The sequence below is a fragment of the Scyliorhinus canicula genome, chromosome 21 (assembly GCF_902713615.1).
Source record: "Scyliorhinus canicula chromosome 21, sScyCan1.1, whole genome shotgun sequence".
Lineage (NCBI taxonomy): Eukaryota > Metazoa > Chordata > Chondrichthyes > Carcharhiniformes > Scyliorhinidae > Scyliorhinus > Scyliorhinus canicula.
Window position 1 is genome coordinate 70224832 of NC_052166.1, and position 24194 is coordinate 70249025.

The window sequence follows — 24194 nt, forward strand, 5'->3', positions numbered from 1 at the left end:
GTGTGTGAATTGGGGGTTCGGGGTGTGTGTGTGAATTGGGGGTTCGGTTGGTGTGTGTGTGAATTGGGGGTTCGGGTGGTTGTGTGAGAATTGGGGGTTTGGTTGGTGTGAGTGTGAATTGGGGGTTTGGTTGGTGTGAGTGTGAATTGGGGGTTTAGAATGTGTGAGAATTGGGGGTTCGGGGTGTGTGTGTGAATTGGGGGTTTAGAATGTGTGAGAATTGGGGGTTCGGGTGATGTGTGTGAATTGGGGGTTTGGGGTGTGTGTCAATTGGGGGTTTGGAGTGTGAGAATTGGGGGTTTGGGGTGTGTGTGTGAATTGAGGGTTCGGGGTGTGTGTGTGAATTGGGGGTCGGTTGGTGTGTGAGAATTGGGGGTTCGGGTGATGTATGAGAATTGGGGATTCGGGTGGTGTGTGTGAATTGGGGGTTCGGTTGGTGTGTGAGAATTGGGAGTTCGGTTGGTGTGTGTGTGTGAATCGGGGGTTCGGGATGTGTGTGAGAATTGGGGGTTCGGTTGGTGTGTGTGTGAATTGGGGGTTCGGGGTGTGTGTGTGAATTGGGGGTTCGGGGTGTGTGTGTGAATTGGGGGTTTGGTTGGTGTGTGTGTGTGAATTGGGGGTTCGGTTGGTGTGTGTGAATTGGGGGTTCGGTTGGTGTGTGTGAGAATTGGGGGTTCGGTTGGTGTGTGTGTGAATTGGGGGTTCGGTTGGTGTGTGTGTGAATTGGGGGTTCGGTTGGTGTGTGTGTGAATTGGGGGTTCGGTTGGTGTGTGTGTGAATTGGGTCGGTTGGTGTGTGTGTGAATTGGGGGTTCGGTTGGTGTGTGTGTGAATTGGGGGTTCGGTTGGTGTGTGTGTGAATTGGGGGTTCGGTTGGTGTGTGTGAGAATTGGGGGTTCGGTTGGTGTGTGTGAGAATTGGGGGTTTGGGTGGTGTGCGAGAATTGGGGGTTCGGGGTTAGTGTGTGTGTGTGTGTGTGAATTGGGGGTTCGGGGTGTGTGTGTGTGTGTGTGTGTGAATTGGGGGTTCGGGGTGTGTGTGTGTGTGTGAATTGGGGGTTCGGTTGGTGTGTGTGAATTGGGGGTTCGGGTGGTGTGTGTGAATTGGGGGTTCGGGGTGTGTGTGTGAGAATTGAGGGTTCGGGGTGTGTGTGTCAATTGTGGGTTCGGTTGGTGTGAGAATTGGGGGTTCGGGGTGTGTGTGAGAATTGGGGGTTCGGTTGGTGTGTGTGTGGATTGGGGGTTCGGGTGGTGTGTGAGAAAGGAGAGGGACAAGACGGATGTTGAGGCTAGGGATGGATGTTTAAATACTCTAGGTCAAGTCGTCATATGGAAGGGGAAGTTTTGGGTATTCTAAAAGACATTAAGGTGGACAAGTGCCCAGGACCGGATGGGATCTATCCCAGGTTACTGAGGGAAGCGAGGGTCAAAATAGCTGGGGCTTTAACAGATATCTTTGCAGCATCCTTGAGCACGGATGAGGTCCCAGAGAACTGGAGAATTGCTAATGTTGTCCCTTTGTTTAAGAAGGGTAGCAGGGATAATCCAGGGAATTATAGACCTGTGAGCTGGACGTCAGTGGTAGGCAAACTGTTGGAGAAGATACTGAGGGATAGGATCTATTCACATCTGGAAGAAAATTGACTTATCAGTGATAGGCAGCATGGTTTTGTGCAGGGAAGGTCATGTCTTACAAACCTAATAGAATTCTTTGAGGAAGTGACAAACTTAATTGAAGAGGGAAGGGCTGTAGATGTCATATACATGGACATTAGTAAGGCATTTGATAACGTTTCCCATGGCAGGTTGATGGCAAAAGTGAAGTCGTATGGGGTTCAGGGTGTACTAGCTAGATGGATAAAGAACTGGCTGGGCAACAGGAGACAGAGAGTAGTGGTGGAAGGGAGTGTCTCAAAATGGAGAAGGGTGACTAGTGGTGTTCCACAGGGATCCGTGCTCGGACCACTGTTGTTTGTGATCTACATAAATGACCTGGAGGAAGGTATAGGTGGTCTGATTAGCAAGTTTGCAGATGATACTAAAATTGGTGGAGTTGCAGATAGCGAGGGGGACTGTCAGAGAATACAACAAAATATAGATAGATTGGAGAGTTGGGCAGAGAAATGGCAGATGGAGTTCAATCCAGATAAATGCGAGGTGATGCATTTTGGAAGATCAAATTCAAGAGCGGACTATATGGTCAATGGAAGGGTCTTGGGGAAAATTGATGTACAAAGAGATCTGAGAGTTCAGGTCCATTGTACCCTGAAGGTGGCAACGCAGGTGGATAGAGTGGTCAAGAAGGCATACCGCATGCTTGCCTTCATTGGAATGGGTATTGAATACAAGAGTTGGCAGGTCATGTTACAGTTGTATAGGACTTTGGTTCGGCCACATTTGGAATACTGCGTGCAGTTCTGGTCGCCACATTACCAGAAGGATGTGGATGCTTTGGAGAGGGTGCAGAGGAGGTTCACCAGGATGTTGCCTGGTATGGAGGGTGCTAGCTATGAAGAAAGGTTGAGTAGATTAGGATTGTTTTCGTTGGAAAGATGGAGGTTGAGGGGGGACCTGATTGAGATCTACAAAATAATGAGCGGTATGGACAGGGTGGATAGCAACAAGCATTTCCCAAGAGTGGGGGTGTCAGTTACAAGGGGTCACGATTTCAAAGTGAGAGGGTGAAAGTTTAGGGGAGATGTGCGTGGAAAGTTTTTTACGCAGAGGGTGGTGGGTGCCTGGAACACTTTACCAGCGGAGGTGGAAGAGGCGGGCACGATAGCATCATTTAAGATGCATCTGGACAGGTATATGAATGGGCGGCAACAGAGGGAAGTAGACCTTGGGAAATAGGAGACAGGTTTAGATAAAGGATCTGGATCAGTGCAGGCTGGGAGGGCCGAAGGGCCTGTCCCTGTGCTGTAATTTTCTTTGTTCTTTGATTTACATTGTCCCACTCAGACATACACTCATTAATGGGAATAAATAGGATATCCCTGTTTAGCCGTGGTGATTCACACAAGATCCATTGTCCTGCGGGACACTCTGGTCTGACCAGCCATCAGCCCATTGCAGAGGCTAACGGCCTCCTTTGTCCGTAGTTGCATATTCATAGCATGGCCCTGTTCTTTTGTGTGAGGGAAGCTTTTTACACACAGGGTAGTAGGTGCCTGGAACTCTTTGCGGGAGGAGGTGGTGGAAGCAGGTACAATAGTGACAGTTATGGAACGTCATGACAATTACATGAATAGCATGGTAATAGAGGGGTACGGGTCCCGGAAGAGTAAAAGGTTTTAGGTTAGACAGGCAACATGGTCGGCATAGGCTTGGAGGGCCGAAGGGCCTGTTCCTGTGCTATACTTTTCTTTGTTCTTTAATTGGGGGTTCGGGTGCTGTGTGTGAATTGGGGGTTCGGATGGTGTGAGTGAGAATTGGGGGTTCGGGTGGTGTGTGTGTGAATTGGGGGTTCGGGGTGTGAGAATTGGGGGTTCGGGGTGTGAGAATTGGGGGTTCGGGGTGTGCGTGACAATTGGGGGTTCGGTTGGTGTGTGTGAGAATTGGGGGGTTCGGGTGGTGTGTGTGAGAATTGGGGGTTCGGGGTGTGTGTGAATTGGGGGTTTGGGGTGTGTGTGTGAATTGGGTGTTGGGTGTGTGTGTGAGAATTGGGGATTCGGGGTGTGAGTGAGAATGGGGGATTCGGGGTGTGTGTGAATTGGGGGTACAGGGGTGAGAGTGAGAACTGGGGGTTCGGGTGGTGTGTGTGTGAATTGGGGGTTTGGTTGGTGTGTGTGAATTGGGGGTTCGGGGTGTGTGAGAATTGGGGGTTCGGGTGGTGTGTGTGTGAATTGGGGGTTTGGGGTGTGTGTGAGAATTGGGGCTTCGGGTGGTGTGTTAGAATTGGGGGTTCGATTGGTGTGTGTGAATTGGGGGTTTGGGGTGTGTGTGAGAATTGGGGGTTCGGTGTGTGTGAGAATTGGGGGTTCGGTGTGTGTGAGAATTGGGGGTTCGGGGTGTGTGAGAATTGGGGGTTCGGTGTGTGTGAGAATTGGGGGTTCGGTGTGTGTGAGAATTGGGGGTTCGGTGTGTGTGACAATTGGGGGTTCGGTGTGTGTGAGAATTGGGGGTTCGGGGTGTGTGTGAGAATTGGGGGATCGGTGTGTGTGAGAATTGGGGGTTCGGGTGGTGTGTGTGTGAATTGGGGGTTTGGGGTGTGTGTGAGAATTGGGGGTTCGGTGTGTGAGAATTGGGGGTTCGGGGTGTGTGTGAGAATTGGGGGTTCGGTGTGTGTGAGAATTGGGGGGTTCGGGGTGTGTGTGAGAATTGGGGGTTTGGTTGGTGGGTGTGTGAATTGGGGGTTTGGGTGGTGTGTGAGAATTGGGGGTTCGGGGTGCGAGTGTGAATTGGGGCTTCGGTTGGTGTGTGTGAGAATTGGGGGTTCTGGGTGTGTGTGAATTGGGGGTTCGGGGAGGTGTGTGAGAATTGGGGGTTCGGGGTGCGAGTGTGAATTGGGGCTTCGGTTGGTGTGTGTGAGAATTGGGGGTTCTGGGGTGTGTGTGAATTGGGGGTTCGGGAGGTGTGTGAGAGAATCGGGGGTTCGGGGTGTGTGTGTGAATTGGGGGTTCGGGGTGTGTGTGAATTGGGGGTTCGGGTGGTGTGTGTGTGAATTGGGGGGTTTGGGGTGTGAATTGGGGGTTTGGGGTGTGTGAGAATTGGGGATTCAGGTGGTGTGTGAGAGATTTGGGGGTTTAGGGTGTGTGAATTGGGGGTTTGGTTGGTGTGTGAGAATTGGGGGTTCGGTGTGTGTGAGAATTGGGGGTTCGGGGTGTGTGTGAGAATTGGGGGTTTGGTTGGTGTGTGTGTGAGAATTGGGGTTTGGTTGGTGTGCGGGAATTGGGGTTCGGGGTGTGTGTGTGAATTGGGGGTTTGGGGTGTGTGTGTGAATTGGGGGTTTGGAGTGTGTGAGAATTGGGGGTTTGGGTGGTGTATGTGAGAATTGGGGGTTTTGGGGTGTGTGTGTGAATTGGGGGTTTGGAGTGTGTGAGAATTGGGGGTTTGGGTGGTGTATGTGAGAATTGGGGGTTTGGTTGGTGTGTGTATGTGAATTGGGGGTTTGGTTGGTGTGTGTGAGAATTGGGGGTTCGGGGTGTGTGTGAGAATTGGGGGTTCGGGGTGTGTGTGAGAATTGGGGGTTCGGGGTGTGTGTAAATTGGGGGTTTGGGTGTGTGTGTGAATTGGGGGTTCGGGGGTGTGTGAATTGGGGGTGAGGATGGTGTGTGTGAATTGGGGTTTCGAGTGGTGTGTGTGAATTCGGGGTGTGTGTGAATTGGGGGTTTGGTTGGTGTGCTTGTGAATTGGGGGTTCGGTTGGTGTGCTTGTGAATTGGGGGTTCGGTTGGTGTGCTTGTGAATTGGGGGTTCGAGGTGTGTGTGTGAATTGGGAGTTTGGTTAGTGTGTGTGAATTGGGGGTTCGGTTGGTGTGTGAGAATTGGAGGTTCGGGGTGTGTGTGTGAATTGGGGGTTTGGGGTGTGTGAGAATTGGGGGTTCGGGGTGTGTGTGTGAATTGGGAGTTTGGTTAGTGTGTGTGAATTGGGGGTTCTGTTGGTGTGTGAGAATTGGAGGTTCGGGGTGTGTGTGTGAATTGGGGGTTCGGGGTGTGTGTGAATTGGGGGTTCGGGGTGTGTGTGTGAATTGGGGGTTCGGGTGGTATTTGTGTGTGAATTGGGGGTTCGGGGTGTGTGTGTGAATTGGGGGTTCGGGTGGTATTTGTGTATGAATTTGGGGTTCGGGGTGTGTTTGAATTGGGGGTTCGGTTGGTGTGTTTGTGAATTGGGAGTTTGGTTGGTGTGTGTGTGTGAATTGGAGGTTCGGGGTGTGTGTGAATTGGAGGTTCGAGTTGTGTGTGTGAATTGGGGGTTCGGTTGGTGTGTGTGGGAATTGGGGGTTTGGGTGGTGTGTGTGAATTAGGGGTTTCGGGTGTGTGTGTGAATTGGGGTTCGGTTGGTGTGTGTGGGAATTGGGGGTTTGGGTGGTGTGTGTGAATTAGGGGTTTCGGGTGTGTGTGTGAATTGGGGGTTTTGTTGGTTTGTGTGTGAATTGGGGGTTTTGTTGGTTTGTGTGTGAATTGGGGTTTGGTTGGTGTGTGAGAACTGGGGGTTTGGGGGAGTGTGTGAATTGGGGGTTCGGGGTGTGTGTGTGAATTGGGGGTTCGGGGTGTGTGAGGATTGGGGGTTCGGTTGGTGTGTGAATTGGGGGTTCGGGGTGTGTGTGAGAATTGGGGGTTTGGGTGTTTGTGTGAATTGGGGGTTCGAGTGGTGTGTGTGAATTGGCAGTTTGGTTGGTGTGTGAGAATTGGGGGTTCGGGGTGTGTGTAAATTGGGGGTTCGTGGTGTGTGTGTGTGAATTGGGGGTTCGGGGTGTGTGTGTGAATTGGGGGATCGGGGTGTGTGTGTGAATTAGGGGTTCGGGTGGTGTGTGTGAGAATTGGGGGTTTGGATGTGTGTGTGAATTGGGGGTTCGGTGTGTGAGAGATTTGGGGGTTCGGGGTGTGTGTGTGAGAATTGGGGGTTCGGGGTGTGTGTGAGAATTGGGGGTTCGGGTGGTGTGTGAGAATTGGGGGTTCGGGTGGTGTGTGAGAATTGGGGGTTCCAGGTGTGTGAGAATTGGGGGTTCCGGGTGTGTGTGTGAATTGGGAGTTTGGTTGGTGTGTGAGAATTGGGGGTTCGGGATGTTTGTGAGAATTGGGGGTTGGGGTGTGTGTGAGAATTGGGGGTTCGGGTGGTGTGTGAGAATTGGGGGTTCGGGGTGTGTGTGAGAATTGGGGGTTCGGTTGGTGTGTGAGAATTGGGGGTTCGGGTGGTGTGTGAGAATTGGGTGTTCGCGGTGTGTGTAAATTGGGGGTTCGAGGTGTGTGTGAATTGGGGGTTCGGGGTGTGTGTGTGAATTGGGGGTTCGGGTGGTATTTGTGTGTGAATTGGGGGTTAGGATGGTGTGTGTGAATTGGGGTTTCGAGTGGTGTGTGTGAATTCGGGGTTCGGGGTGTGTTTGAATTGGGGGTTCGGTTGGTGTGTGTGAATTGGGGGTTCGGTGTGTGAGAATTGGGGGTTCGGGGGGTGTGAGAATTGGGGGTTCGGAGTGTGTGTGAATTGGGGGTTCGCGGTGTGTGTGTGAATTGGAGGTTCGGGGTGTGTGTGTGAATTGGAGGTTCGAGTTGTGTGTGTGAATTGGGGGTTCGGTTGGTGTGTGTGTGAATTGGGGGTTTGGTTAGTGTGTGTGAATTGGGGGTTTGGTTAGTGTGTGTGAATTGAGGGTTCAGGGTGTGTGAGAATTGGGGGTTCGGGGTGTGTGTGAATTGGGGGTACGCGGTGTGTGTGTGAATTGGGGTTCGCGGTGTGTGTGTGAATTGGGGGTTCGGTGTGTGTGTGCGAATTGGGGGTTCGGGGTGTGTGAATTAGGGGTTTTGGGGCGTGTGTGAGAATTGGGTGTTTTGTTGGTTTGTGTGTGAATTGGGGGCTTGGTTAGTGTGTGTGAATTGGGGGTTCGGTTGGTGTGTGTGAATTGAGGGTTCGGGGTGTGTGAGAATTGGGGGTTTGGGGTGTGTGAGAATTGGGGGTTCGGGGTGTGTGTGTGAATTGGGAGTTTGGTTAGTGTGTGTGAATTGGGGGTTCTGTTGGTGTGTGAGAATTGGAGGTTCGGGGTGTGTGTGTGAATTGGGGGTTCGGTTGGTGTGTGAGAATTGGGGGTTCGGGGTGTGTGTGAATTGGAGGTTCGGGTTGTGTGTGTGAATTGGGGGTTCGGTTGGTGTGTGTGGGAATTGGGGGATCGGGGTTTGTGTGTGAATTGGGGGTTTGGTTAGTGTGTGTGAATTGAGGGTTCGGGGTGTGTGAGAATTGGGGGTTCGGGGTGTGTGTGAATTGGAGGTTCGAGTTGTGTGTGTGAATTGGGGGTTCGGTTGGTGTGTGTGTGAATTGGGGGTTTGGTTAGTGTGTGTGAATTGGGGGTTTGGTTAGTGTGTGTGAATTGAGGGTTCGGGGTGTGTGAGAATTGGGGGTTCGGGGTGTGTGTGTGAATTGGGGGTTCGCGGTGTGTGTGAATTGGGGGTTCGCGGTGTGTGTGTGAATTGGGGGTTCGGGTGTGTGTGTGTGAATTGGGGGTTCGGGGTGTGTGTGTGAATTAGGGGTTTTGGGGCGTGTGTGAGAATTGGGGGTTTTGTTGGTTTGTGTGTGAATTGGGGGCTTGGTTAGTGTGTGTGAATTGGGGGTTCGGTTGGTGTGTGTGAATTGAGGGTTCGGGGTGTGTGAGAATTGGGGGTTCGGAGTGAGTGTGTGAATTGGGGGTTCGCGGTGTGTGTGAGAATTGGGGGTTCGGGTGAGTGTGTGAATTGGGGGTTCGGTTGGTGTGTGAGAATTGGGGGTTCGGGTGTGTGTGTGAATTGGAGGTTCGGGTTGTGTGTGTGAATTGGGGGTTCGATTGGTGTGTGTGGGAATTGGGGGATCGGGGTGTGTGTGTGAGAATTGGGGGTTCGGTGTGTGTGTGAGAATTGGGGGTTCGGGGTATGTGTGTGAATTGGGGGTCCGGTTGGTGTGTGTGAATTGGGGGTTCGGGGTGTGTGTGTGAATTGGAGTTTCGGGTTGTGTGTGTGAATTGGGGGTCCGGTTGGTGTGTGTGGGAATTGGGGGTTCGGGTGGTGTGTGTGGGAATTGGGGGTTCGGGTGGTGTGTGTGAATTAGGGGTTTTGGGGCATGTGTGAGAATTGGGGGTTTTGTTGGTTTGTGTGTGAATTGGGGGTTTGGTTAGTGTGTGTGAATTGGGGGTTCGGTTGGTGTGTGTGAATTGAGGGTTCGGGGTGTGTGAGAATTGGGGGTTCGGGGTGTGTGTGAATTGGGGGTTCGCGGTGTGTGTGAATTGGGGGTTCAGTGTGTGTGTGAGAATTGGGGGTTCGGGAGTTGTGTGTGTGTGTGAATTAGGGGTTCAGGGTGCGTGTGAGAATTGGGGGTTCGGGGTGTGTGTGTGAATTGGTGGTTCGGGTGGTGTGTGAGGATTGGGGGTTCGGTTGGTGTGTGTGAATTGGGGGTTCGGGGTGTGTGTGAGAATTGGGGGTTCGGGGTGTGTGTGAGGGAATTGGGGGTTCGGGGTGTGTGTGTGAATTGTGGGTTCGGGGTGTGTGTGTGAATTAGGTGTTCGTGGTGTGTGTGTGAATTGGGGGTTCAGTGTGTGTGAGAATTGGGGGTTCGGGGTGTGTGAATTGGGGGTTCGGGGTGTGTGTGAGAATTGGGGGTTCGGGGTGTGTGAATTGGTGGTTCGGTGTGTGTGAGAATTGGGGGTTTGGTTGGTGTGTGTGTGTGTGAATTGGGGGTTCGGGGTGTGTGTGAGAATTGGGGGTTTGGGCTGTGTGTGAATTAGGGGTTCGGGGTGTGTGGAGAATTGGGGGTTTGGTTGGTGGGTGTGTGAATTGGGGGTTCGGGGTGTGTGTGAGAATTGGGGGTTCGGGTGGTGTGTGAGAATTGGGGGTTGGGCGTGTGTGTGAGAATTGGGGGTTCGGGTAGTGTGTGTGAGAATTGGGGGTTTGGTTAGTGTGTGTGAATTGAGGGTTCGGGGTGTGTGTGAATTGGGGGTTCGGTTGGTGTGTGTGAATTGAGGGTTCGGGGTGTGTGAGAATTGGGGGTTCGGGGTGTGTTTGAATTGGGCGTTCGCGGTGTGTGTGTGAATTGGGGGTTTGGTGTGTGTGAGAATTGGGGGTTCGGGGTGTGTGTGTGTGTGAATTGGGGGTTCGGGGTGTGTGTGTGAATCAGGGGTTCGGGGTGTGTTTGAGAATTGGGGGTTTGCGGTGTGTGTGTAAATTGGGGGTTCGTGGTGTGTGTGAATTGGGGGTGAGGATGGTGTGTGAATTGGGGGTGAGGATGGTGTGTGTGATTGGGGTTTCGAGTGGTGTGTGTGAATTCGGGGTTCGGGGTGTGTGTGAATTGGGGGTTCGGTTGGTGTGTGTGTGAATTGGGAGTTTGGTTGGTGTGTGTGTGAATTGGGGGTTCGGGGTGTGTGTGTGAATTGGGGGTTCGGTTGGTGTGTGTGAATTGGGGTTTCGGGGTATGAGAATTGGGGGTTCGGGGTGTGTGTGAATTGGGGGTTTGCGGTGTGTGTGAATTGGGGGTTTGGGGTGTGTGAGAATTGGGGGTTCGGGTGGTGTGTGAGAATTGGGGGTTCGCGGTGTGTGTAAATTGGGGGTTCGGGGTGTGTGTGAATTGGGGGTTCGGGGTGTGTGTGTGAATTGGGGGTTCGGGTGGTATTTGTGAATTGGGAGTTTGGTTGGTGTGTGAGAATTGGGGGTTCAGGATGTGTGTGAGAATTGGGGGTTTGGGGTGTGTGTGAATTGGGGGTTAGGAAGGTGTGTGTGAATTGGGGTTTCGAGTGGTGTGTGTGAATTCGGGGTTCGGGGTGTGTTTGAATTGGGGGTTCGGTTGGTGTGTTTGTGAATTGTGAGTTTGGTTGGTGTGTGTGTGAATTGGGGGTTCGGGGTGTGTGTGTGAATTGGGGGTTCGAGTTGTGTGTGTGAATTGGGGGTTCGGTTGGTGTGTGTGGGAATTGGGGGTTCGGGTGGTGTGTGTGAATTAGGGGTTTTGGGGCGTGTGTGAGAATTGGGGGTTTTGTTGGTTTGCGTGTGAATTGGGGGTTTGGTTAGTGTGTGTGAATTGAGGGTTTGGGGTGTGTGAGAATTGAGGGTTCGGGGTGTGTGAATTGGGGGTTCGGTTGGTGTGTGTGAATTGAGGGTTCGGGGTGTGTGAGAATTGGGGGTTCGGGGTGTGTGTGAATTGGGCGTTCGCGGTGTGTGTGTGAATTGGGGGTTCGGTGTGTGTGAGAATTGGGGGTTCGGGGTGTGTGTTTGAATTGGGGGTTCGGGGTGTGTGTGTGAATCAGGGGTTCGGGGTGTGTTTGAGAATTGGGGTTTTGCGGTGTGTGTGTAAATTGGGGGTTCGTGGTGTGTGTGAATTGGGGGTGAGGATGGTGTGTGTGAATTGGGGTTTCGAGTGGTGTGTGTGAATTCGGGGTTCGGGGTGTGTGTGAATTGGGGGTTCGGTTGGTGTGTGTGTGAATTGGGAGTTTGGTTGGTGTGTGTGTGAATTGGGGGTTCGGGGTGTGTGTGTGAATTGGGGGTTCGGTTGGTGTGTGTGAATTGGGGTTTCGGGGTATGAGAATTGGGGGTTCGGGGTGTGTGTGAATTGGGGGTTTTCGGTGTGTGTGAATTGGGGGTTCGGTGTGTGTGTGTGAGAATTGGGGGTTCGGGGTGTGTGTGTGTGAATTGGGGGTTCGGGGTGTGTGAATTGTGGGTTCGGGGTGTGTGTGTGAATTAGGGGTTCGGGGTGTGTGAGAATTGGGGGTTTGCGGTGTGTGTGTAAATTGGAGGTTTGTGTTGTGTGTGTGAATTGGGGGTTCGGGGTGTGTGTGTGAATTGGGGGATCGGGGTGTGTGTGTGAATTGGGGGTTCGGGAGGTGTGTGTGTGTGAATTAGGGGTTCGGGGTGTGTGTGAATTGGGGGTGAGGATGGTGTGTGTGAATTGGGGTTTCGAGTGGTGTGTGTGAATTCGGGGTTCGGGGTGTGTGTGAATTGGGGGTTCGGTTGGTGTGTGTGTGAATTGGGAGTTTGGTTGGTGTGTGTGTGAATTGGGGGTTCGGGATGTGTGTGTGAATTGGGGGTTTGGTTAGTGTGTGTGAATTGGGGGTTCAGTTGGTGTGTGTGAATTGGGGGTTCGGGGTGTGTGTGAATTGGGGGTTCGGTGTGTGTGTGAGAATTGGGGGTTCGGGGTGTGTGTGTGTGAATTGGGGGTTTGGGGTGTGAGTGAATTGTGGGTTCGGGGTGTGTGTGTGAATTAGGGGTTCGGGGTGTGTGTGTGAATTGGGGGTTCAGGGTGTGTGAGAATTGTGTGTTCGGGATGTGTGTGAATTGGGGGTTTCGGGGTGTGTGTGAGAATTGGGGGTTCGGGGTGTGTGAATTGGTGGTTGTGTGTGTGTGTGAGGATTGGGGGTTCGGTTGGTGTGTGTGTGTGAATTGGGGGTTCGGGGTGTGAGAATTGGGGGTTTGGGCTGTGTGTAAATTGGGGGTTCGGGGTGTGTGGAGAATTGGGGGTTTGGTTGGTGGGTGTGTGAATTGGGGGTTCGGGTGGTGTGTGAGGATTGGGGGTTCGGTTGGTGTGTGTGAATTGGGGGTTCGGGGTGTGAGAGAATTGGGGGTTTGGGTGTGTGTGTGAATTGGGGGTTTGGGGTGTGTGAGAATTGGGGGTTTGGGTGTGTGTGTGAATTGGGGGTTCGGGGTGTGTGTGAGAATTGGGGGTTCGGGGTGTGTGTGAGAATTGGGGGTTCGGGGTGTGTGTGAGAATTGGGGGTTCGGGTGGTGTGTGTGAGAATTGGGGGTTCGGGGTGTGTGTGAGAATTGGGGGTTCAGGTGTGTGTGAGAATTGGGAGTTTGGGTAGTGTGTGAGAATTGGGGGTTCCGGGTTTGTGTGTGAATTGGGGGTTTGGTTACTGTGTGTGAACTGTGGGTTCGAGTGGTGTGTGTGCATTGGGGGTGAGGATGGTGTGTGTGAATTGGGGGTGAGGATGGTGTGTGTGAATTCAGGGTTCGGGGTGTGTGAATTGGGGGTTCGGTTGGTGTGTGTGTGAATTGGGAGTTTAGTTGGTGTGTGTGCGTGAATTGGGGGTTCGGGGTGTGTGTGAATTGGGGGTTTGGTTAGTGTGTGAGAATTGGGGGTTCGGTTGGTGTGTGTGAATTGGGGGTTCGCGGTGTGTGTGTGAATTGGGGGTTTGGTGTGTGTGTGAGAATTGGGGGTTCGGGGTGTGTGAATTGGGGGTTTGGGGTGTGTGAATTGGGGGTTTGGGGTGTGTGTGTGAATTAGGGATTCGGGGTGTGTGTGAGAATTGGGGGTCTGCGGTGTGTGTGTAAATTGGGGGTTCGTGTTTGTGTGAAGTGGGGGTTCGGGTTGTGTGTGTGAATTGGGGGATCGGGGTGTGTGTGAATTGGGGGTTCGGTTGGTGTGTGTGTGAATTGGGAGTTTGGTTGGTGTGTGTGTGAATTGGGGGTTTGGTTAGTGTGTGTGAATTGGGAGCTCGGTTGGTGTGTGTGAATTGGGGGTTCGGTGTGTGTGAGAATTGGGGTTTCGAGTGGTGTGTGTGAATTGGGGGTTCGGGGTGTGTGTGTGAATTGGGGGATCGGGGTGTGTGTGTGAATTGGGGGTTCGGGAGGTGTGTGTGTGTGAATTAGGGGTTCGGGGTGTGTGTGAATTGGGGGTGAGGATGGTGTGTGTGAATTGGGGTTTCGAGTGGTGTGTGTGAATTCGGGGTTCGGAGTGTGTGTGAATTGGGGGTTCGGTTGGTGTGTGTGTGAATTGGGAGTTTGGTTGGTGTGTGTGTGAATTGGGGGTTCGGGATGTGTGTGTGAATTGGGGGTTTGGTTAGTGTGTGTGAATTGGGGGTTCAGTTGGTGTGTGTGAATTGGGGGTTCGGGGTGTGTGTGAATTGGGGGTTCGGTGTGTGTGTGAGAATTGGGGGTTCGGGGTGTGTGTGTGTGTGAATTGGGGGTTCGGGGTGTGTGTGAATTAGGGGTTCGGGGTGTGTGTGTGAATTGGGGGTTCAGGGTGTGTGAGAATTGTGTGTTCGGGATGTGTGTGAATTGGGGGTTCGGGGTGTGTGTGAGAATTGGGGGTTCGGGGTGTGTGAATTGGTGGTTCGGTGTGTGTGTGAGGATTGGGGGTTCGGTTGGTGTGTGTGTGTGAATTGGGGGTTCGGGGTGTGAGAATTGGGGGTTTGGGCTGTGTGTGAATTGGGGGTTCGGGGTGTGTGGAGAATTGGGGGTTTGTTGGTGGGTGTGTGAATTGGGGGTTCGGGTGGTGTGTGAGGATTGGGGGTTCGGTTGGTGTGTGTGAATTGGGGGTTCGGGGTGTGAGAGAATTGGGGGTTTGGGTGTGTGTGTGAATTGGGGGTTTGGGGTGTGTGAGAATTGGGGGTTTGGGTGTGTGTGTGAATTGGGGGTTCGGGGTGTGTGTGAGAATTGGGGGTTCGGGGTGTGTGTGAGAATTGGGGGTTCGGGTGGTGTGTGTGAGAATTGGGGGTTCGGGGTGTGTGTGAGAATTGGGGGTTCAGGTGTGTGTGAGAATTGGGAGTTTGGGTAGTGTGTGAGAATTGGGGGTTCCGGGTTTGTGTGTGAATTGGGGGTTTGGTTACTGTGTGTGAACTGTGGGTTCGAGTGGTGTGTGTGAATTGGGGGTGAGGATGGTGTGTGTGAATTGGGGGTGAGGATGGTGTGTGTGAATTCAGGGTTCGGGGTGTGTGAATTGGGGGTTTGGTTGGTGTGTGTGTGAATTGGGAGTTTAGTTGGTGTGTGTGCGTGAATTGGGGGTTCGGGGTGTGTGTGAATTGGGGGTTTGGTTAGTGTGTGAGAATTGGGGGTTCGGTTGGTGTGTGTGAATTGGGGGTTCGCGGTGTGTGTGTGAATTGGGGGTTTGGTGTGTGTGTGAGAATTGGGGGTTCGGGGTGTGTGAATTGGGGGTTTGGGGGTGTGTGAATTGGGGGTTTGGGGTGTGTGTGTGAATTAGGGATTCGGGGTGTGTGTGAGAATTGGGGGTCTGCGGTGTGTGTGTAAATTGGGGGTTCGTGTTTGTGTGAAGTGGGGGTTCGGGTTGTGTGTGTGAATTGGGGGATCGGGGTGTGTGTGAATTGGGGGTTCGGTTGGTGTGTGTGTGAATTGGGAGTTTGGTTGGTGTGTGTGTGAATTGGGGGTTTGGTTAGTGTGTGTGAATTGGGAGCTCGGTTGGTGTGTGTGAATTGGGGGTTCGGTGTGTGTGAGAATTGGGGTTTCGAGTGGTGTGTGTGGATTCAGGGTTCGGGGTGTGTGTGAATTGGGGGTTCGGTTGGTGTGTGTGTGAATTGGGAGTTTGGTTGGTGTGTGTGAGAATTGGGGGTTTGGTTAGTGTGTGTGAATTGGGAGTTCGGTTGGTGTGTGTGAATTGGGGTTCGCGGTGTGTGTGAATTGGGGGTTCGCGGTGTGTGTGAATTGGGGGTTCGGGCGGGGTGTGTGTGAATTAGGGGTTCGGGTGTGTGTGTGAATTGGGAGTTCAGGGTGTGGGAGAGTTGGGGGTTTGGGGTGTGTGTGAATTGGGCGTTCGGGGTTGTGTGTGAGAATTGGGGGTTCGGGGTGTGTGTGTGAGAATTGGGGGTTCGGGGCGTGTGTGTGAATTGGGGTTCGGGGTGTGTGTGAGATTTGGGGGTTCGGGGTGTGTGAGAATTGGGGGTTCGGGTGTGTGTGAATTGGAGGTTTGGTGTGTGTGTGAGAATTGGGGGCTCGGGGTGTGTGAATTGGGGGTTTGGGTGTGTGAATTGGGGGTTCGGGGTGTGTGTGAATTGGGGGTTCGGTTGGTGTGTGTGAATTGGGAGTTTGGTTGGTGTGTGTGTGAATTGGGGGTTTGGTTAGTGTGTGTGAATTGGGGGTTTGGTTAGTGTGTGTGAATTGGGAGTTCGGTTGGTGTGTGTGAATTGGGGGTTCGGGTGGTGTGTAAGAATTGGGGGTACGGCTGGTGTGTGAGAATTGGGGGTTCAGGGTGTGTGTGAGAATTGGGGGTTCGGGTGTTGTGTGTGAGAATTGGGGGTTCGGGGTGTGTGTGAGAATTGGGGGTTCGGGGTGTGTGTGAGATTTGGGGGTTCGGGTGGTGTGTGTGAGAGTTGGGGGTTCGGGGTGTGTGTGAGATTTGGGGGTTCGGGTGGTGTGAGAACTGGGGGTTCGGGTGTGTGTGAGAATTGGGGGTTCGGGGTGTGTGTGAGATTTGGGTGTTCGGGGTGTGTGTGAGAATTGGGGGTTCGGGGTGTGTGTGAGAATTGGGGGTTCGGGGTGTGTGTGTGAATTGGGTGTTTGTTTGGTGTGTGTTTGAATTTTTTTTTATATTCCTTTACGGGATGGGAGCATCGCTGGCTAGACCAGCATTTATTGCCCAGCCCTCGTTGCCCTTCAGAAGGTGGTGGTGTGCTGCATTCTTGAACTGCTGCAGTCCCGGAGGTTGAGGTGTTAGTACGGGGTTCATGTGGTATGTGAGAAATAGATTGGTGAAGATAAATGTAGGTCCCTTACAGTCAGAAACAAGGGCATTTATAATGGAAACATAGAAAATAGAAGCAGAGTAGGCCATTCTGCCCTTCCAACCTGCTCCAACCTGCTTCATTATGATCACGGCTGATCATCCAACTTAATAGCTGTTATGAGCTGCCTGGATCCTATTGGCTGGAGTTCCTCCGTGTTTTATTCGTGGGCCAAACAACTAAATAGAACAGAAATGAACCGAGGGATAAATTAAAATGGGCCGCTCCTAAAAGACAAACCGAGCACAGACCAAAAGAACAAAGAGAAACAGAAACTTAAAAACATTAAATCAAAATGTGAGAATCGGGGTCGATGAAACAGTCCAACCCCTGCGGTACCCACCGGGCACGGAAGGCCTCGATTGTGCCCGTGGACACCGCACGCTCCCTCTCCAGGGACATCGGGTTCGAATGAAGCCGCAGAAGAGGGACGGACGGTCCAGTCGGATGACCACCTCTGTCACCCACTCCCTGGACCTATTTATGGCAAGCTTCTCAGGGCCAGGAGCAGGTTGACGAGGAGGTCCTCCACCTTCCCCGCCCCCCTCCACAACAGATGCCTGTAGATCCAGAGCCTGGGGCTGAAATGCAAATAAAACTTTAAATAACGTTGTTAAGAAACCAAAAAGTAGAATACAGCCTGGGACACTGAACATACATGTGGCTCAGGGCGTGCAGCCTGGGACACTGAACATACATGTGGCTCAGGGCGTGCAGCCTGGGACACTGAACATACATGTGGCTCAGGGCGTGCAGCCTGGGACACTGAACATACATGTGGCTCAGGGCGTGCAGCCTGGGACACTGAACATACATGTGGCTCACGGACTCCACAAGGCCGCAAAAAAGGCTCTTGTACATCCGTGAACCGGTGCAAACGGTGGTACTGCTGCATGTATCACCCTCGTCCCAAGTTTTAGGAGAAGGTCACCTCCGTTGAGGGACCTCCAGTGGGGACCTCCGCCGCTGGACGGCAATGAGGCACGCCAAGGTGTATCCGGATGGCGGGCGAAGGCAAGGAGGCGGAATGTGTGCAGCAGCAGATGGTACAGGAAACCCCTCCGCAGTGCAAAAGGCATGGGGAGTATTTCGCGAGGCGGCTACGGCTGTGGGGTACCGGCGCCAGGGGAGGTCCCGGGGCTTGGGACCAATGTGGAAATCTGTCACCTCATCCCCCATGTTCCTCAGGGAATATGAACTCCCCAATGAGGAGGGGGGGGGAATGGGCCATTCATTAGCAGTACAGCTGTATAAATAGAGTTGGCCAGCTTGATACCGGCTAGAGAGGGAATCAGTCGTGAATTACTGACCCTGTGAACATATTGGTGTAAATAAAGTTTTCTGTTTGGCTCTACAAGCTTCGTGACCCTCACAGAACTGGCGACGAGGGTTAAAGTGGATAGCTGTCTACGCTGCTGAAACCACCTCATGGGACTTTTTGTTGGATACAGGTTGGAAGTTTTTTTCTGTTGCATCATGTCTCTTTATGGACATTTGGATGTCTTTGATGCTGCGCTGGAAGTTGGAACCAGTACGCACAATGGATACGTTCCTATTTCCGGGCGAATAACATCACCGAACCGCCTGTGGTGTATGTTTTGGGTGATAAGCCTTACGTACCCAGCCACACCCGACAGTAAAACATTTGATGAGCTTGTGACTTTGGTGGGGCAACATTTTAACCCAACCCCGTCCGTGATAGACCAGCGTTACGGACTTAACACCACAGAGAGGACCCCTGGGGAATCCCTGACCGAGCCCTTATCCAGGCTGTGCAGGATTTCGAATATGGTGACACTTTGCCAGAGAAGGTACGAGACCGGTTGGGTTGTGGGACCAACAATATCGCCACCTAAAGGAAACTATTAACTGAGCCACATTGAGTTTTCACCAGGCCGCCTGGATAGCCCTGTTCCGAGAAAGCGCAGAACCAGGAGTGCAGGAGCGACAGGGAATGGAGGTGCATGGCCTGGGGCGCGCCCCTTTCCATCTGAAAGCACCTCCCCAGACCCTGCCATTCCTTGGACGGGGTGCTGTAAGGGCCCACACCAGTGGCCATTGGACGTTCTTCCTGGAGACCCTTCTCCAGGACCCATGGATATGGAGCCGTGTAAGTATAGTTTCTGTGGGTGCTGACCCCGGCGTGGATGCCGACCCCGGCGTGGATGCTGATTAAGGCTGTGTCAGAGGAGCCGTCACTCCAGCAGAAGCTGGGGCCAACCCAAGGTCCGAACTCTCCATTTGGGTGACACACCCGAGGGGATAGAAGACGACTGCCTGCAGCTGCATCGTGTGGCTGCTCCCCTAGCTGCCCCTATTAAAGTGACGTTAAGGGTCAGTGGACACCACTTGAGATGGAGTTGGACACCGGTGCAGTGGTCACCCTGGTCGGACAGAACACATTTGACCGAATCAAGCAGGGTATACCGACCGTTACATTGACCGATACACAGGCCAGGTTGGCCACGTATACGGGGAACTATTGGGCATTGCTGGAACTACAATGACCCCCCTGTCACTTATGGACGCCAGGAGGGGTGTTTCCCACGTATCGGTGCGCAGCCACAAGCCCAGCCTGTTGGGTCGGGACTGGTTGCGCCATTTGCGGCTGCAGTGGCAGCGCATCCTCCAAACAGGTTCTGGAGGGTTGACAGAGGTGCTAGGACGATATCCAGAAGTATTCCAGCCCATTTGGGGAAGATAAAAGTGGCCGTAGCCGGTATTCAGGTTGACCCGGAAGCCACACCCGGTGCCTTACTCCTTGCTCGAGAAGGTAGAAGGGGAGCTCACTCGTTTGGAGTCTTTAGGATTATCAGGCCCACCCGTTTCACCGACTGGGCAATGCCAGTTGTACCGGTAATTAAACCAGATGCCACAGTTAGCTTGTGCGGCGACTATAAACTTACGGTGAATACGGCTTCCCGGCTCGACCGATACCCAATGCCTCGCATAGAGGATCTCTACGCGAAGCCTGCTGGTGAAATCTTGTTCACGAAATTAGATATGAGTCATGCCTACCTCCCAGCCATATGTAACTATTAATACACACGGGCCTGTATGAGTATACACGGTTGCTCTTTGGAGTATTCTCTGCCTGCGCTATTTTTCACCGTGTCACGGAGGGCATATCTTCTAAAAATGTAGAGATTTTGCACTCAACATCCATCACTAACTTGCTTATATAAATCAGAAAAAGCTGCGTGCTGGGGGATCATACCATTTACAGTGCAGAAGGAGGCCTTTTGGCCCATCGAGTCTGCACCAGCCCTTGGAAAGAGCTCCCGTCCTCGTCTCCATGTGTTATGGGCCAGGGTTTAGAAAGCTTAAAGTATATCATGGAGTTCACCTGACCCACAACTGTTTATAGATTTGGGTTGTGATGAGCACACGGGACTGCCTTTCAGCTGTTATTCGACAGAGGCCTCAAGCACTTTAAATCAAAAACAAGCTTTATTCCACAAATTTAGTTAACATTTTTATAAACATACACAGTAAGCATTTTTATCAACGACATACATAAATACCCAACAGTTACAGTACGCTATATATAACCCTTAATAAATTCCCCCTTTAACTGTTCCAATTCAATAACAAGATCCCATAAACCAGAAACCCCTTTTCAAAGGTGTGTCAGCACGCGGCACTCAGACCGGGTACGGACGCCCCTGTTTCCTTTTCAAATCAGCAGGTTTGAATTCCTTCCAGAAAACAGTCATTTATTTTCAAGTTATCAAGCAGTCTGGAAACAGCTATTAAACTGAACCTGGAGAGACAGGCTGAGTTACTTCTCTCTCTGAATACAGCAACCAAATGTAAAAATGACAGCAAAAACTCAGAGACACAAACAAGCCCCAAACTCAAAGTGAAAGTAAAACCAACTCCCAGAGCCACAGCCCAGCTCCACCCACACAATAAATCACTGAAGCCATGTGATAACACAAAAGCATTTCTTACAGGGACACTCCCAATGCACTCTATACCCCCGTACCCCAGTGAGAGTCAGTGTGTGTGGGACCCGTACCCCAGTGAGAGTCAGTGTGTGTGGGACCCATACCCCAGTGAGAGTCAGTGTGTGTGGGACCCGTACCCCAGTGAGAGTCAGTGTGTGTGGGACCCGTACCCCAGTGAGAGTCAGTGTGTGTGAGACCCGTACCCCAGTGAGAGTCAGTGTGTGTGGGACCCGTACCCCAGTGAGAGTCAGTGTGTGTGGCCCGTACCCCAGTGAGAGTCAGTGTGTGTAGGGCCCGTACCCCAGTGAGTGTCAGTGTGTGTCGAACCCGTACCCCAGTGAGAGTCAGTGTGAGTGGGACCCGTACCCCAGTGAGAGTCAGTGTGTGTGGGACCCGTACCCCAGTGAGAGTCAGTGTGTGTGGGACCCGTACCCCAGTGAGAGTCAGTGTGTGTCGAACCCGTACCCCAGTGAGAGTCAGTGTGAGTGGGACCCGTACCCCAGTGAGAGTCAGTGTGTGTGGGACCCGTACCCCAGTGAGAGTCAGTGTGTGTGGGACCCATACCCCAGTGAGAGTCAGTGTGTGTGGGGCCCGTACCCCAGTGAGAGTCAGTGTGTGTCGAACCCGTACCCCAGTGAGAGTAACATTTGATTGCTTCGTTTTAATCATTTTTTGTTTTTCTCTTGTTTTAGTTGGGCAAAGCTTACGGGATTGAGTCCCATGTCCTGTCCCCTGCGGAGACGAAGGATCTGTACCCCCTGATGAATGTTTGTGATGTGACTGGTACCCTGTATGTCCCCACCGATGGCACGATGGACCCTGCTGGAACCTGTACCACCCTGGCACGAGCTGCCACAGCAAATGGGGCATCGGTAAGTTGTCTGTTGGTTCAGAACGCTGCTTGTTTGATCTGACTGGATTTTAGTGTGTTACAGTGGGGAAATGTTTGAGAATTTATTGTTTTCTACTGCAGTGTTATCAGCGAGTATCTCCTAGATGCTCTTTCCCATCAGATTGACAGTAATCATACATCTCCCCATGAGATATAATTTGTGGTTTAATTGGTTAACATGTCTATTTTTCCACAGAAACTATGGGTCTCTTTATTGATAAATTGATATTTATTGTCACATGTACCAATGTACAGTGAAAAGTATTTTTCTGCGGCAGATTAAAGAATAATAAAGGTGAATCAACAGAGTACATTGACAATGGGACATCAACAAATAGTGATTGGTTACAGTGCGTACAGGCTCTTCACTGAATTAGCTATGTGGTCGCATTGCAACAGCTGGTCCCAAATCTGAGCTACTGCCACCAATAGAATTAATCTGGAGAATATTGGGTAGTTATCCCCCAGACGGCCCGTCTGTCTGTCCATTTCATTAAATATTGAGTGCAATATGTCTTTTAATTATTTTGAATGTGTTCAGGTGCACTAGCCTCCTGATATAGCTGGTTAACTATTAACTATTCCTAACCTCCCTCTCTACACACACAAGACAGACAAACACAGAGGGGAATGAGGGGTAACGAAAATATCACTAAAACTAAAAGGATAAAAGTCTCCGTTTCAGATGGATGTTTTCCAATGAGATTCTTTTTAGTCTGGACCTTTCGTTTGGTGTTCCTGCTTTCTGTCTATAATGGTTTTCACTGTAGATTCATCAGTATCTCATGACGTCTCTGCAGACTCAGAAACAGGAGGCAGGAAATGTTTTTGGAGAAAGAGAGAGCGAAACTCACAGCTTTGTCTCTCTCTACGTCCAGAAAAACTCTGTATCCATCTGGCTCCTCGGAAAACCACCAGCTGACTGAAGTCAACCACCATCTGTTGCTGGGCAGAATAGGGTCCATTGGCCATCAGCCAACCAAACAAAGCAAATTGCTCCGATCTCTGGGATGCTAGAAATTCAGAGTTCTTCTGTCAAAAATCTAAATCTCCAATAGCACAGTGGGAGTTCCTCACTTCCTTTGCTCGACTTGAAGGTCCATGGATCAAAATGAATACCACAAAGGAAAGGAAATGGGAAATAAGGATTGCTTGCTTGCCAATCAACATAAGTAGTAGGTAATAGACAGAGCTAAGCGATTCCACAAACAACCCATCAGCTCTAAACTCTGCAATTGGCCACATCCAGTTGTGAATGGTGGTGGACAATTAAACAACTCACTGGATAGCCACCCATAGGCCCATCCTCAATGATGGAGGAGCTCAGCACATCAGTGTAAAAGACAAGACTGAAGCATTTGCAATGGATCCATTTCGGTCTACTCCAGAGGTCCCCAGCATCACAGATGTCAGTCTTCAGCCAATTCGATTCGCTCCATGTGACATCAAGAAACAGGTGAAGGAACTGGATACTGTAAAGGCTATGGACCCTGACAAGTTTCAGCCATAGGACTGACAACTTGTGAACAAAGAACAAAATAAATTACAGCACAGGAACAGGCCCTTCGGCCCTCCCAGTCTGCACCAATCCAGATCCTTTATCTAAACCTGTCGTCTATTTTCCAAGGATCTACTTCCCTCTGTTCCCCACCCATTCACATATCTGTCTAGATGCCTCTTAAATGATACTATCGTACCCGCCTCTACCACCTCCGCTGATAAAGCGTTCCAGGCACCCACCACCTAATGCGTAAAAAAACTTTCCACGCACATTTCCCTTAAACTTTCCCCCTCTCACCTTGAAATCATGACCCCTTGTAATTGACACCCCCACTCTTGGAAAAAGCTTGTTGCTATCCACCCTGTCCACACGTCTCATAATTTTGTAGACCTCAATCAGGTCCCCCCTCAACCTCCGTCTTTCCAACGAAAACAATCCTAGTCTACTCAACCTTTCTTCATAGCTAGCACCCTCCATACCAGGCAACATCCTGGTGAACCTTCTCTGCACCCTCTTTAAAGCATCCACATCCTTCTGGTAATGTGGCGACCAGAACTGCACGCAGTACTCCAAATGTGGCCTAACCAAAGTCCTATACAACTGTAACATGACCTGCCAACTCTTGTACTCAATACCCCGTCCGATGAAGGCAAGCATGCTGTATGCCTTCTTGACCACTCTATCAACCTGCGTTGCCACCTTCAGGGTACAATGGACCTGAACTCCCAGATCTCTCTGTACATCAATTTTGCCCAGGACCCTTCCATTGACCATATAGTCCGCTCTTGAATTGGACCTTCCAAAATGCATCACCTTGCATTTGCCTGGATTGAACTCCATCTGCCATTTCTCTGCCCAACTCTCCAATCTATCTATATTTTGCTGTATTCTCTGACAGTCCTCCTCGCTATCTGCAACTCCACCAATCTTATATCATCTGCAAACTTGCTAATCAGACCACCTATACCTTCCTCCAGGTCATTTATGTCGATCACAAACAACAGTGGTCCGAGCACGGATCCCTGTGGAACACCACGAGTCACCCTTCTCCATTTTGAGACACTCCCCTCCACCACTACTCTCTGTCTCCTGTTGCCCAGCCAGTTCTTTATCCATCTAGCTAGTACACCCTGAACCCCATACGACTTCACTTTTTCCATCAACCTGCCATGGGAAACTTTATCAAACGCCTTACTGAAGTCCATGTATATGACATCTACAGCCCTTCCCTCATCAATTAACTTTGTCACTTCCTCAAAGAATTCTATTAGGTTTGTAAGACATGACCTTCCCTGCACAAAACCATGCTGCCTATCACTGATTAGTCTATTTTCTTCCAAAAGTGAATAGATCCTATCCCTCAGTATCTTCTCCAACAGTTTGCCGACCACTGACGTCAAACTCACAGGTCTATAATTCCCTGGATTATCCCTGCTACCCTTCTTAAACAATGGGATAACATTAGCAATTCTCCAGTCCTCCGAGACCTCACCCGTGCTCAAGGATGCTGCAAAGATGTCTGTTAAGGCCCCAGCTATTTTGTCCCTCGCTTCCCTCAGTAACCTGGGATAGATCCCATCCGGTCCTGGGGACTTGTCCACCTTAATGCCTTTTAGAATACCCAAAACTTCCCCCTTCCTTATGCCGACTTGACCTAGAGTATTTAAACATCCATCCCTAGCCTCAACATCCGTCATGTCCCTCTCCTTTGTGAATACCGATGCAAAGTACTCTTAAAGAAT

The 24194-nt window shown here is 51.4% G+C and overlaps 1 protein-coding gene across 1 annotated transcript in view; it reads left to right on the forward strand.

Moving 5' to 3' along the window:
* Positions 1-24194, forward strand: part of sardh (sarcosine dehydrogenase) — a 357516-nt gene that overhangs the window by 239797 nt on the left and 93525 nt on the right. The window contains exon 4 of the mRNA XM_038781905.1: positions 20752-20931. Coding sequence (XP_038637833.1) covers positions 20752-20931 — 180 coding nt within the window. The remainder of the gene's footprint in view (positions 1-20751; positions 20932-24194) is intronic.